This window comes from Elephas maximus, chromosome 2 (genome assembly GCF_024166365.1).
Source record: "Elephas maximus indicus isolate mEleMax1 chromosome 2, mEleMax1 primary haplotype, whole genome shotgun sequence".
In the NCBI taxonomy this organism is placed as follows: Eukaryota; Metazoa; Chordata; class Mammalia; order Proboscidea; family Elephantidae; genus Elephas; species Elephas maximus.
The window spans coordinates 57,814,911-57,828,214 of record NC_064820.1 but is presented as its reverse complement, the minus strand read 5'-3'; the positions used below and the strand labels follow the sequence as shown (position 1 = coordinate 57,828,214).

At 38.8% G+C, this 13,304-nt stretch overlaps 1 protein-coding gene across 1 annotated transcript; it reads right to left on the bottom strand.

Annotated features, from left to right (window-relative positions):
• Positions 1-10,766: 10,766 nt before the first annotated feature.
• HSPB3 (heat shock protein family B (small) member 3) lies at positions 10,767-11,356 on the bottom strand. The gene has a single exon (XM_049863714.1). It carries the CDS (start codon positions 11,308-11,310, stop codon positions 10,858-10,860), a length of 453 nt encoding a protein of 150 aa, XP_049719671.1. The 5' UTR covers positions 11,311-11,356; the 3' UTR covers positions 10,767-10,857.
• Positions 11,357-13,304: the final 1,948 nt, after the last annotated feature.

Genomic DNA, 13,304 nt, shown 5'->3' with positions numbered 1-13,304 from the left:
AACTATCCACATGGAGCTCACCAGATGGAATACATAGGAATCAAATTGACTACATCTGTGGAAAGAGATGATGGAAAAGCTCAATATCATCAGTCAGAACAAGGCCAGGGGCTGACTGTGGAACAGATCATCAATTGCTCATATGCAAGTTCAAGTTGAAACTGAAGAAAATTAGAACAAGTCAACGAGAGCCAAAGTACGACCCTGAGTATATCCCACCTGAATTTAGAGACCATCTGAAGAGTGGATTTGACACATTGAACACGAATGACTGAAGACCAGATGAGTTGTGGAATGACATCAAGGACATCATACATGAAGAAAGCAAGAGTCATTAAAAAGACAGGAAATAAAGAAAAGACCAAAATGGATGTCAGAACAGACTTTGAAACTTGCTCTTGAACGTCGAGTAGCTAAAGCAAAAGGAAGAAATAATGAAGTAAAACAACTGAACAGAAGATTTTAAAGGGCAGCTCAAGAAGACAAAGTATTATAATGATATGTGCAAAGAACTGGAGATAGAAAACCAAAAGGGAAGAACACACTTGGCATTTCTCAAGCTGAAGAACTGAAGCAAAAATTCAATAATAAAGGATTCCATGGGGAAAATGTAAAATGACGCAGGAAGCATCAAAAGAAGATGAAAAGAATACACAGAGCCATTATACTGAAAAGAATTGGTTGACATTCAACTATTTTAAGAAGTAACGAATGATCAGGAATGGATGGAACTGAAGGAAGAGGTCCAAGCTGAACTGAAGGCATTGTTGAAAAACAAGGCTCCAGGAACTGAAGGAATGTGGATTGAGATGTTTCAACAAACAGATACAGGGCTGGAAGCACTCACTTGTCTATGCCAAGAAATTTGGACATTTAACTGTGCAGATGATAACAAATTATGGATAACATTGCGAAGAATGGGAATTCCAGAACACTTAATGTGCCCATGAGGAACCTTTACATAGATCAAAAGGCAGTTGTTTGAACAGAACAAGGGAATACTGTGTGGTTTAAAGTCAGGAAAGGTGTGCATCAGGATTGGATCCTTTCACCATACCTATTCAATCTGTATGCTGAGCAAATAATCTGAGAAGCTAGACTCTATGAACAAAAACGGGGCATCAGGATTGGAGGAAGACTCATTAACAACCTGTATTATGCAGATGACACAACTTCGCTTGCAGACAGTGAAGAAGACTTGAAGCACTTACTGATGAAGATCAAAGGCCACAGTCTTCAGTTTGGATTACACATCAGCATAAAGAAAATAAAAGTCCTCACAACTGGACCCATAAGCAACATTATGATAAATGGAAAAAAGTTTGAAGTTGTCAGGGATTTCATTTGTCTTGGATCCACCATCAACACCCATGGAAGGACCAGTCAAGATACCAAACAGCACATTGGGTTGGGCAAATCCTCTGCAGAAGGCCTCTTTACAGTGTTGAAAAGCAAAGATGTCACCCTGAAGACTAAGGTGCACCTGACTGAAGCCATGGTATTTTCAATTGTGTCGTATGCATATGAAAGCTGAACAATGAATAAGGAAGACTGAGGAATTGATGCCTGTGAAATCTGTCTTGGAAGAAGTACAACCCGAATGCTCCTCAGAAGCAAAGATGGTAAGACTACATCTACATACTTTGGACATGTTATCAGGAGGGATCAGTCCCTGGAGAAGGACATCATGCTTGGCAAAGAACAAGGTCAGCAAAAAAGAGGAAGACCTTCAACGAGATAGGTTGACACAGTGGCTGCAACGATGGGCTCAAGCATAACAATGATTGTGAGGATGGCGCAGGACCAGGCAGTGTTTCGTTCTGGGGTACATAGGGTCACTATGAGTCAGAACCGACTAGATGGCACCTAACAACAACAAGGACACTGGTGAAGAAGTAATAACCTTAAAATTTCCAGACCCCCCCGCAAAAAAGTTATCCTTCAAACTGCATATTAAGCAGAAAAAACAAATCCAAATCCATACAGAGACATATCAATGAAATTGCAGGACACCAAGGATAAATGGAAAATATTAAATCTAACCAGAGAAAGGAACAAATATTATGTTGTTACTGATGAGAACTCTGCTATAAAGCCAGTGGACAATGGAATAATACTTCATAGTACTTAGGTGAAATAAATGTTAACTTAAAATTTTATACTTTGCTAAATATCATTCAATAGTGAAGCTGTGCAAAGACAGAGAATTTGCCACCTACAGATCCTCACTAAAATAACGAGGTGCCTCAACAAGAAGACAAAGAAAACCAGAGGGATGTTGTGGAAACAAGAAACGAAGGTGAGCACAGAAATTCATAAAATTGTCTTTTAAGAGTTTTTTAATAGGGAGAGTTTCGTAGTCAATAGTCAAAGATAAAACTAAAATTATCAATAGCAACAAGATGGAGGAGAGTGTTCAGTAGGTAATAAAGACACAAAAGTACTATTTACACCCAGGAGAAGCACAGAAATACTGAAATAAATTTGTAAATTTTTACTGGTTTTCTTAAGAGTGTATGTTAACCTACATATTTTCTAGCAATGTTAAAATTTTAACATCTTCAAGATTACCAGAAATAAACAAGGAGGGAAGTATTAAAAAAATGATAATCCAAAGATAGAAAGGAAAAATGCAAAGAAGCGTGATAGACAAAACATAGAATAAGAAATAAATCCAAATATTTAATTGTAATAAGTAAGTAGATTAAATTCATCTATGAAAAGACACTCAGACTGTCTTTTCTTAATCCAGCTATACGATGCTTTTAAGAGACACACTTAAAACAAAACCACATTGAAAATATAAGAAAAAAAAAAAGATGTCATGCAGCTAGTAGACAAAAAAAGTGATACTATCAGGCAAAACAGAATTTAACACTAAATGCATTTAACAGGGATAAAGAGGGGACGTACATAATAATATAAGATAGAATACAGCTGAAGGCAATTATAATTACTCTCCCCAAATAGAACATACGCATACAGGTTATTTTTGAGTACACATGGCACATTGTAAAGAATGACTATATACTAGGTCATAATCTCAACAAATTACAAAAAATGGTATCATATAGACTGTTTTATCTTACTATCATATATTTTCTTTGTATTTGTCCTTGAAGTTAGAAAACATTAATAAACAGGATACTCACACACACATTTGTGTATTAAACAATGCTGAGGATATGTAGAAGAAACCTTTAGTAAGAATCACTTATTTTCCAAATTTAAAATATTGCCCCTGTTATTTTGGGGTGGGAGGATATCTGGCCAACTGAATTGCTAAAACAAGAGGTATTTTTAAAACTTTGTATATGAGCTGTAAACAAGTATATTGAGCCAATATTTTTATTCTCCTTTTCAAACTAATTACTTGACATTCTCCAAAGAGAACAGTGGCCATTAGTAAAAAAGAGATTTTTGTTAAGCTTGAGGAATAATAATGCGTTTTTTTTTAAACTTGAGGTTGTATGTCATTTCTGTTTTTTAAAATAGCTTTTTGATGTGCTGTTATTGTTGTTGTTAGCTGACATGGAGTTGACCCCAACGCCACAGAGACTCCATCCACAATAGAACTAAGCTTCCCCATCCTCACCTTCAACACCCTGGGCTTAAACTTCCCAAAGAAAGTGTCTACAAGTCAATCCTTGTCTCAGACTCGATTTTGTAGAAAAAAAGTTTTCCAGGTGAGAACTACAACAACAGTATTCATTTTATAAGAGTGCTGGGTACTTTCCCCTTGTCCATAAGAAGTCATTCTCTACTTTCCCCACCCTGCCCTCTGCCCTGCAAGGCTGTGTGAACTATATCAACAGGACCCCCACATCCTCTGGCTTCCACTTAGGTTCAGCCAGGGGGTACCCTAGTAGGAGAATGGATGGAGGGAGTATTTATTAATTCTGTTGGCTTCCTCTGAGCTGGTTGTGTCTCTCAAATTAAAGTCACAGGTCCTTTCACAATGTTGTTATTGTTGTTGGTGTTAATTGCCATCAAATCAATTCCAACTTCTGGTGACTCCATGTGACCCCCAAGTGTGCAGAGTAGAACTGCTCCATAGTGTTTTCAAGTCTGTGACCTTTGGAAGCAGATCACCAGGGCTGTCTTCTGAAGCACTTCTGGGTAGGTTCAACCAGCCAATCTATTGGTTAGTAATTGAGCACTTAACTGTTTGCAACACATGGGGGACCTCCTTTCACAATTGTCTCCTCCATACAACTTGTTTTTTGATTTCCAAGAACTGCTTCCTCCTCTCACTCCTTTGAACCTAGGAGACCCACAGCTCCAAACTGCTACCCTCAGGTTACTGCACTTTCCTTTGTGGCTCCTCTACACCCTGTCCACTCCTTTGTAATTAGTCTCTTCATAAATACCATATTTTTTCCATTAAACATCTCAAAACATGGATGAATCTGGAGGGCATTACACTGAGTGAAATAAGTCAACCACAAAAGGACAAATATTGTATGAAACTACTGTTATAAAAGCCCAAGAAAAGCTTTACAAGCAGAAGAAACTGTCTTTGATGGTTACGAGGGAGGGGAGTGGTGGGGAAGGAAAATCATTAGTTAGATAGTAGACATCTTAATCATCTAGGGCTGCTATAACAGACATACCATAAGTGGATGACTTTAACAAAGAGAAATTTATTCTCTCACAGTCTAGTAGGCTACAAGTCCAAATTCAGGGCGTCTGCTCCAGAAGAAGCCTTACTCTGTCTGTGGGCTCTGGAGGAAGGTCTTTGTCATTAATCTTCCCTTGGTCTGGGAGCATCTCAGCAGAGGAACCTCAGGTCCAAAGGATGAACTCTGCTCCTAGTGCCGCTTTCTTTGTGGTATGAGGTGCCCATGTCTCTCTGCTCACTTCTCTCTTTTATATCTCAAAAGAGATAGGCTTAAGACACTATCTAATCTTGTAGAGTTCATCAATATAACTGCCACTAATCCATCTCATCACATCATAGCAGTAGGATTTACAACACATAGGGAAATCATATCAGATGACAAAATGGTAGACAATCATACAATACTGGGAATCATGACATAGCCAAGTTGACAGATATTTTGGGGGGACACAATTCAACCCATGACAGTAGACAAGTCTTAACTTTGGTGAAGGGAAAGACAACACACAATATAGGAAAAGTCAGCACAACTTGACCAAGGCAACGTCATAGAAGCTTCCTAGACACATCCAAACACATTGAGGGACTGAGTTACAGGGGCTGAAGGCTAGGGACCATGGTCTCAAGGGACATCTAGGCTGATTGGCATAACAGTTCATAAAGAAAATATTCTACTTCCTACTTTGGTGAGTCGCATCTGGGATCTTAAAAGCTTGTGAGCAGCCAGGTAAGATACATGTTGGTCCCATTCCATCCACAGCAAAGAAGAATGAAGAAAACCAAAGACACAGGAAAATATTAGTCCAAAGGACTAATGGACCACAGCCTCCACCACCCTGAGCCCAGAAGAAGTAGATAGTGCCCAGCTACCATCACTGACAGCTCTGACAGGGATCACAATAGAGAGTTCCAGGCAGAGCAGGAGAAAAATGTAGAATAAAATTCAAATTCACAAAAAAACACCAGACTTACAAGTCTGACAGAGACTGGAAGAACTCCCAAGATTATGGCCCCTGGATACCCTGCTAACTCAGAACTGAAGCCATTCCCAAAGTTCACCTTTCAGCCAACGATTAGACAGGCCTATCATACCCATAGCACATGTAAGAACATGCCTCTTAGTTCAATAAAGAATACAAGAACAAATGGGCAACACCAGCCCAAAAGCAAAAATGAGAAAGCAGGAAGGAACAGGAAAACTGGGTGAGTGGACACATGGAGTCCAGAGCATAACGGGAAAGGAGGAGAGTGCTGACACATTGCAGGGATTGCAACCCATGTCACAAAACAATTTGTGTATAAATTTTTGAATGATAAACCAATTTGCCTGTAAACTTTCACATAAAGCACAATTTAAAAAAATTAATAAATAAATAACATTTTATGTAAATAATGCAGACCTACATTTGTTTGCCATCCACGCCCTCCCCTCCACAAGGTATTTTCGTAAGTGCTGTAATGCCATTTTTTTTTACGAGTTACCGTAAAAATTAATTAGCATAGCATTCTTACAAAAATACTTCGCGGGGGGGGGGGCACGGTTGGCAAACAAGCATAGAAGGTGCACGTTATTTGCGTAAAAATATGATAAACACTTCTTGAATTATTTCAGTTGGAGAAAAAGTACCATCTATTTCCTATTGGAGCTCTCACTAGGAAAAAGACTATGCACTATTCCAACATAGATAAACTGTATTATAATTTAAAGGGATGGTTAAATTATAATGCAGTTTATCTATGTTGGAAAAGTGCATAGTCATTATAAATCAGGTTTTTAGTTAATGTTTGGTAGCAAAAGAAAATGATACACTAATAATTTTTTCTAATCACTTAAAATGTCAAACACTATAAAACTACAAAAATCAAAACAGTCTGGTACTGGTATAAGGTTAAATATGTAGACAAATAGAAATGAGAATTCAGAAATAAACCCATACATCTATTAATTTTCAACTTGGATGACAAGTTCGTCCAATGGGGAAAGAACAGTCTCTTCAGCAAATGGTGCCGGAGCAACTGGATCTCCACATCCAAAAGGGTGAACCTTAACCCATACTTCACACCGTATATAAAAACCAACTCAAAATGGATCAACGACCTAACAGTAAGAACTGAATCCATAGAATCCTTAGAGGAAAATCTAAGGGTGATGCTGTGAGACCTAGTTTTTAACGAGAGATTCTTAGATACAACACCAAAGGCATAACCACACAAAAAATAGGTAAATTGAACTTCATCAAAATTAAAAACTTTCGTGCATCAAAGTACTTTATCAACAAAGTGAAGAGAATATTTTCTCCACAGAAGTGAATACTTTCTCCACAGAATGAGAAAAAATATTTGGTAGCCATATACTGATGAGGGTTTAATAAATTCAGAACATATAAAGAACTCTTACAACAGTAAGAAAGGGATAAGAAACACAATTAAAAAGTGGGCAAGGGACTCGAATAGACATTTCTCCAAAGAAGATATACAAATGATCAATAAGTACATGAAAGGTGCTCGATGCCATTATTCATTAGAGAAATGCAAATCAAAACCACAGTGAGATACCACTTCACTCTCAGTAGGATGGCTATGGGTAGGATGGCTATTATCAGAAAAATGGATAATAAATTTTGGCAAGGATACGGAGAAATTGAAACCTTTGTCCATTGCTGGTGGAAATGTAAAATGGTGCAGCCACTGTGGAAATCAGTTTGGCAGTTCCTTAAAAAGTTAAACACAGAATTATCATACAACCCAGCAATTTCACCCCTAGGTATATGGCCAAAAGACTTGAAAGCAGGGATTCAGATACTTGTACACCATTGTTCATTACAGCACAATTTATAACCGTCAAAAGGTGGAAACAATCCAAGTGTCCATCAACAGATGAATGGATAAACAAAATGTGGTATATTCACACAATGGAATATTATTCAGCCATAAAGAGAAATGAAATTCTGATACATCCTATGACATGGATGAACCTTGAAAATACTACGCTAAAGGATATGTCAGACAAATAGGACAAATATTGTAGGATTCCACTTACATAAAATATCTAGAAGAGGCAAATATATAGAGACAACAGTTTATTAACAGTTACCAGGGGCTGGGAGAAGAGGGGAATGGAGAGTTATTTTTTAAGGGATACTATACTGATTTTTTTTTTTTTTATACTGAGTTTCTGTTTGGGGCAATGAAAAATTTTTGGAAATAGTGGTGATGGCTGTGTAACATGATGAATGTAACTAATGTCACTGAATGTACACTTAAAAATAGTTAAAATGGCAATTTTTTAATTATATATATTTTATCACAAGAAAATTAAAGAAAAAAAGTCAAGCAAACAGAGTTCTGGCAGGAAATAAAATTTCATCACCTAGAGGGACTTTAATGGAGGGACTGTTTACTGAAGAGTGGGCAAAGAGCATCAGTGAGGGATGGTGAAGCACCAGAGACAAGAGCAGAAAGCAATTACCACTCCTGTTACTCAAGAAACAAAAGGAAGAAACAGCGTTCCAATACTGGAGCTCAGGGAGAGGGACAGCCATAGAAGAGTGGCCGTCTCTCCAGAGCTACAGTCATAGAAGGAGGCAGCCCCTGCCACAGCCTCAGTATGCAGCAGTCTGTGAGTCAGGGAAGAAGAGCCCTACCCACCAATCTTCTGTCTCCCATCACCCTACCCACCAATCTTCTAAATCCCATCTCTGGTCTCCAGCCAGTACATTCAATTCACTAACCCCAGTTGGAAATTAGACTGATGCAGTCCATAGAGGTCAGCCTACTTGGGCCCAGAGCTGGGCAAAGAAGGGCAGAGAGAGGGTTTGGGTTGATGGGAATGGGAAAAGTAACAGACAATAACCAGTATAATCAGTATATCAAGTTCCAACGCAAATATGAACCCAATTTTGTGAAAAGTGATACATGTATTTACATATAAGACTGGACCAGATATTTAAAGCAGCTACCTCATGGTAGTAGAAGCATAATAATTGGTTTTTTATTTTCTCCATAGTTTTTGGTATATTTTCCAAGTCAATACAATGACTATGTATTACTTTTAAATTTGTCTTTGAAAGACAAACACTAATTGGAGATGCATTATTTTAATTTTAAATTTTAAAGGAAATATAGCCTACTCAGTGGCTCCTCATGGTAACAATTTCAGTTCCTGAAACTTTCGCAGATGCAGGAGCTCATCTAGAGTAAGATCAAGGTCAAGTGAGAGTTTTTTAATTTGTTTCTCAGAGCTCTAGTTTGTCTCTTGCTATTCTGCCAACCAATGGGTAAGAAAAACAGTCTAATGTGATACGAATGGTATCATAGTTCTAATAGTGTTAGTAATCTAGAACTTTGTTCATTACTGTTAACTTTGTCATGTAGCAAAACTGATCTGTGATGATCACTTTGCCAAACAAAATTTCTTATCCTAGAGTTGGATGCACAAACCTCAGCATACAGGCATTAAAACCAGTTGCCACTGAGTTGACTATGACTCACAGCAGCCCCTGTGTGTGAAAGCAGAACGGTGCTCCACAGGGCTTTCAGGGGTAGATCACCAGGCCTTTTCTCTCAAGGCACCTCTGGATGGACTTAAACCTCCAACCTTTCAGTTAGCAGCGGAGCACATTAAAGGTTTGCGCCACCCAGGTAGTACGCGTAGACCTCAACCTCATGTAAGCATTTACCTTCAAAATCCTTTCAGTGTAATTACACAGTAAACAGCCCTTTCAGATTACATTTGTTTTCAAAACTACTTTTTTAAAATTGTTTGACTTAGATTATTTGCTCTACTGCATCATGTCTTTCATGTTTTAATTCGATCAACTACAAATAAAGCAGTACCAAGGTGTACGGTGATATTATCAGCAGTCTGCATTTAGCCGGGGTTTTCCACACCCAGCATCCCTCTTCTATTCATAGCTCTGTCCTCAGGCTTATTGTCAGCTCACATTGGATGAGGGCTATAAGGGAGAAGTAGCTACCTCCTCTGCAGAAATACGTAGTACGTGCAGAAGGACATGGCAAATCTTTGGAATGTCATAGGGCGGCTGTTGAAGGCAATATTCCTAAAGCAAAGACTTAGCCTCTACCAAGGTCTCAACCCATTTTATTGCATTTCAGGAGAATACAGGCAGTCATCATCAGATGTGCTGTGTAAACCCAGACAGGCTGTGTAAACTTAGGCGTCCGCTGGCTGCCAGGCTATTTAAAGCTAAGGCTGATGCAGCGATAGCAGATGCATCATATTTTGCCATCTTCTGAAATCTAAAAATGTACGTAGCATCCAAGTAGCATAGACTGAAACTCTCTGAGTCCATAATTATACTTTTTAAAGTGGTTTCCTACACTTAATATTAATTTATGAGAGTATAGGTTAACATATATCAATATTTCATAGGTATCCATAGAACATACACCGGTTCTATAAAAAGAAATCATTCCGGTTAGGATTCAGGTTAGCTAAAAAAAAAAAAGAATGAAGTACATGTTTGGAATTCTTTTTAAATAAGATTTTCTATCTTAAAATGCCAACTGAAGTTTAAGGCAGTGACAACTATAATCCACCCATTGCCGTTGAGTCGATTCCGACTCATAGCGAACCTGTAGGACAGAGTAGAACTGCCCCATAGAGTTTCCAAGGAGCGCCTGGCGGATTTGAACTGCCGACCTGTTGGTTAGCAGCCGTAGCACTTAACCACTACGCCACCAGCGTTTCCAAGTGACAACCATAGTGAGCCATAATTAGATTTCAGACCCAATGTCCGAGTACTATACTTATGCTCCATTTTAACTAAAATACACCAAAAAGAAAGGGTTATTAAGCAAGTGAAGCACAGCTCTTTTCAGCAATACAAACAGTTTTTATAAAATAGGTAAGAATTCCTTACATTAGAATAGTTATTTTGCAGGCGATTGTTAAAAATGCAGGCCCTCCTGCAATGCTGGAGTGATAGAGAAATGATTTGAGTCTTCTCTAGTATAAAACTACAGACTCCTAAATTGTCAACGTTCAATTGTAAGAATAGCATCACTTTGAGCTGTAGGCACAACATTTAACCATTTTTCCTCTCTGAGTTAGAACAATAAAGACAACCTCAACATACCAGGAACTATGAATATATTTTTAATCTTCATAGAAATCATGGTAAATTATTTCAAACATGAGTAATACAAACATTCACGTGGTACCATTGGCAGAACTCTGATCTTCTTTGTTCTGTCTTAACAGGACCGACAAGGTTTCACTGAGTCCCAGCTGAGTCCTTTACTTCCACCACCAAAATTCCATCATGGCAGAGGATTGCAGACAAATCTTTTGTTTCAACGCCATCTGGCAGCTTATACTGTCGGGTAAAGCTTCTTGAGATAAAGCCATGTTCATCCATTCTGGCTCCATGTCGAGCCTTAATCAGCAGCCAGCCTTCGAAGGTCTGAATGATGATATCTTCGGGGAGAAACTGGACCACATCCAGCAGGACCTGAAAGTGGGATTTACCTTCTTGTGGTTGCATCTCGGCCACTGAGTCCGCTTGAGGAGCCTGGGCAGCCTTGGTTTTTCCAAGATCCACAATGGTTGGCCCAGGCAGTGCATATAAAGCATGGTCCAGCCTGCAGTCTTCCAAACCTCGAGCTTCAAATTCCTCCTGGTAACGCACTGGAGTCTCTATGAGGTGTCTCAGGATGATTTTTGCCATGGTGGAGGAGAAAAGGGCATTGAGCAGCTTCCCTTTCGTCTAGCTTCTGTCAGGTTCCACTGGTGAACCCTCCCGGTTGCCTGCTGACTAGACTTATCAGCTGGAGTGGCTGTTCGCTTACAGCCCTGCCCAGACACAGCCACTTAATGAGGCCTGAATTGTACCAGGACACACTCACTCTTGTCTTTTCACACATGCTGACAATGAGCTGCTATTTATAGGGTGTGTTTCAGAGTTACATTTAGCACACAGCCTGCACAAGCTGCAGAGTAAAGGACTGCCCTCACATTCTCAGTTATCCTTGGCAAATATGTCTGCCCAGCTTACCTCAAGAGAAAAAGAGTTTGCATCAGAAAGGGTATGAGTACTCTGCCCTAGCGAACTACAACGATTTGAGAAATACCTAACACCTCTTAGTTCCAGAGACATGCACAAATATTATAATAAAAAAAGAAAACCAAACCCAGTGCTCTCGAGTCGATTCCGACTCATACCTCCCCTACAGGACGGAGTAGAATTGCCCCATTGAGTTTCCAAGGACTGCCCAGTGGATTCGAACTGCCGACCCTTTGGTTAGCAGCCGTAGCACTTAACCACTAATATGGGCTGATAATATTGGTATTAATGCATTTGCTCGGGAGAGATGAACCTCACTTTAATTAATTAGGAGTTAAGATGCATGCACACACACACACACACACACACGTGCACATTCAAATCTTGAGCATTCGACGAGTCTTCAGTCCTATACATTTTGTTTTATTTCATCTTTTGTGCTTAAGGGACACCTGAGCTACATCATCTGGGTTTATTTACGTTTGACTTATCAAAAAAGGAGACCAGATGACCAAGCTAGGTAAGTGTCAGACTTCAGATGGGGACTGGAGGGACAGAGAATGGGGAATCTTAGTGAAAACAAAGCCCCAACAGAGAGCAAACGTTGAAGCTTTGAACTATTTGACATTAAAGCCCAGAAAACTAACGATTAATCTAGTCATAGCTCTGATATAGTGGACATCCACTGAAAAAGTAATGAGGCAGTTTTTCATCTACTGCTATGAAAGGGTTTCCAAGATTCACTAAGTAAAAAAAAAGTCAGAACAGGACTATACCATGTGCTACTATTTATACTTTTTAAAAAGTAGGGCTTTGCTTGTATGAATAGAATCTCTCTGGAAGATATGTACCTGGGAACAGTGGTTGCCTCAGGAAAGAGTAACAGGGTGATTCGGAAGCAGGGGTTGAAGGGAGACTTATATTTCCCTATAAATACTTTTGTACTTTTTATTTTTATAGTGTACATATAATATACATATGCAAAATAAGTTTTAAAATATAGAAAACTCCCTCTCTGTGGATTTTTGAGAACGGGTAGACTCCAGGAATACCTTTCCTTTAAAAAAAAAATGTATGTTTTATTAGAAGGAAGGAAAACTAAAAAATTAAAGATCAGAAAACAGAAGGGAATAAAATCTCATTTAACTCTGTTTTATTACTTCAAAAAAAATTCTGTGTACATTTTGATGTATACCTACTGATGAACTCACCCTAATAATGCAATTCACACTCACCTTTTTTGACCTGCACTTTACAAACTGGTGGCCCTCAAGGGAAAAATAAACACTTTTAGATACGTTAATGTCTCCTCAGTTATAAAATACTGAGAGATGGTTTCATCAGTGCTGCTCTGAGCAGTAAGTCAAGAACAGAACTTACTCCCCGAGGCAGGAAATTAATGGGATCTTAAGGATTTTTTTTTTAAGGATTTAGCTTTAAACTGCCAGAAAGAGGCTGCTAGGATGGGGAGAGAAAAATGTATCCAATGCTCTTATAGTTTCTCATCTTCAGGGACCTCTAAAACAGACCAGAGGACTAGAGCTAAGTGATAAGTTTCCATGAGTGATCATGAGTGAGTTGCTTAGGTTAAAAATGAGCATCCACATTTCTACCACCGCATTCTAGACTCTTGCTTCTGCCATTTTCCCCAGACTGCC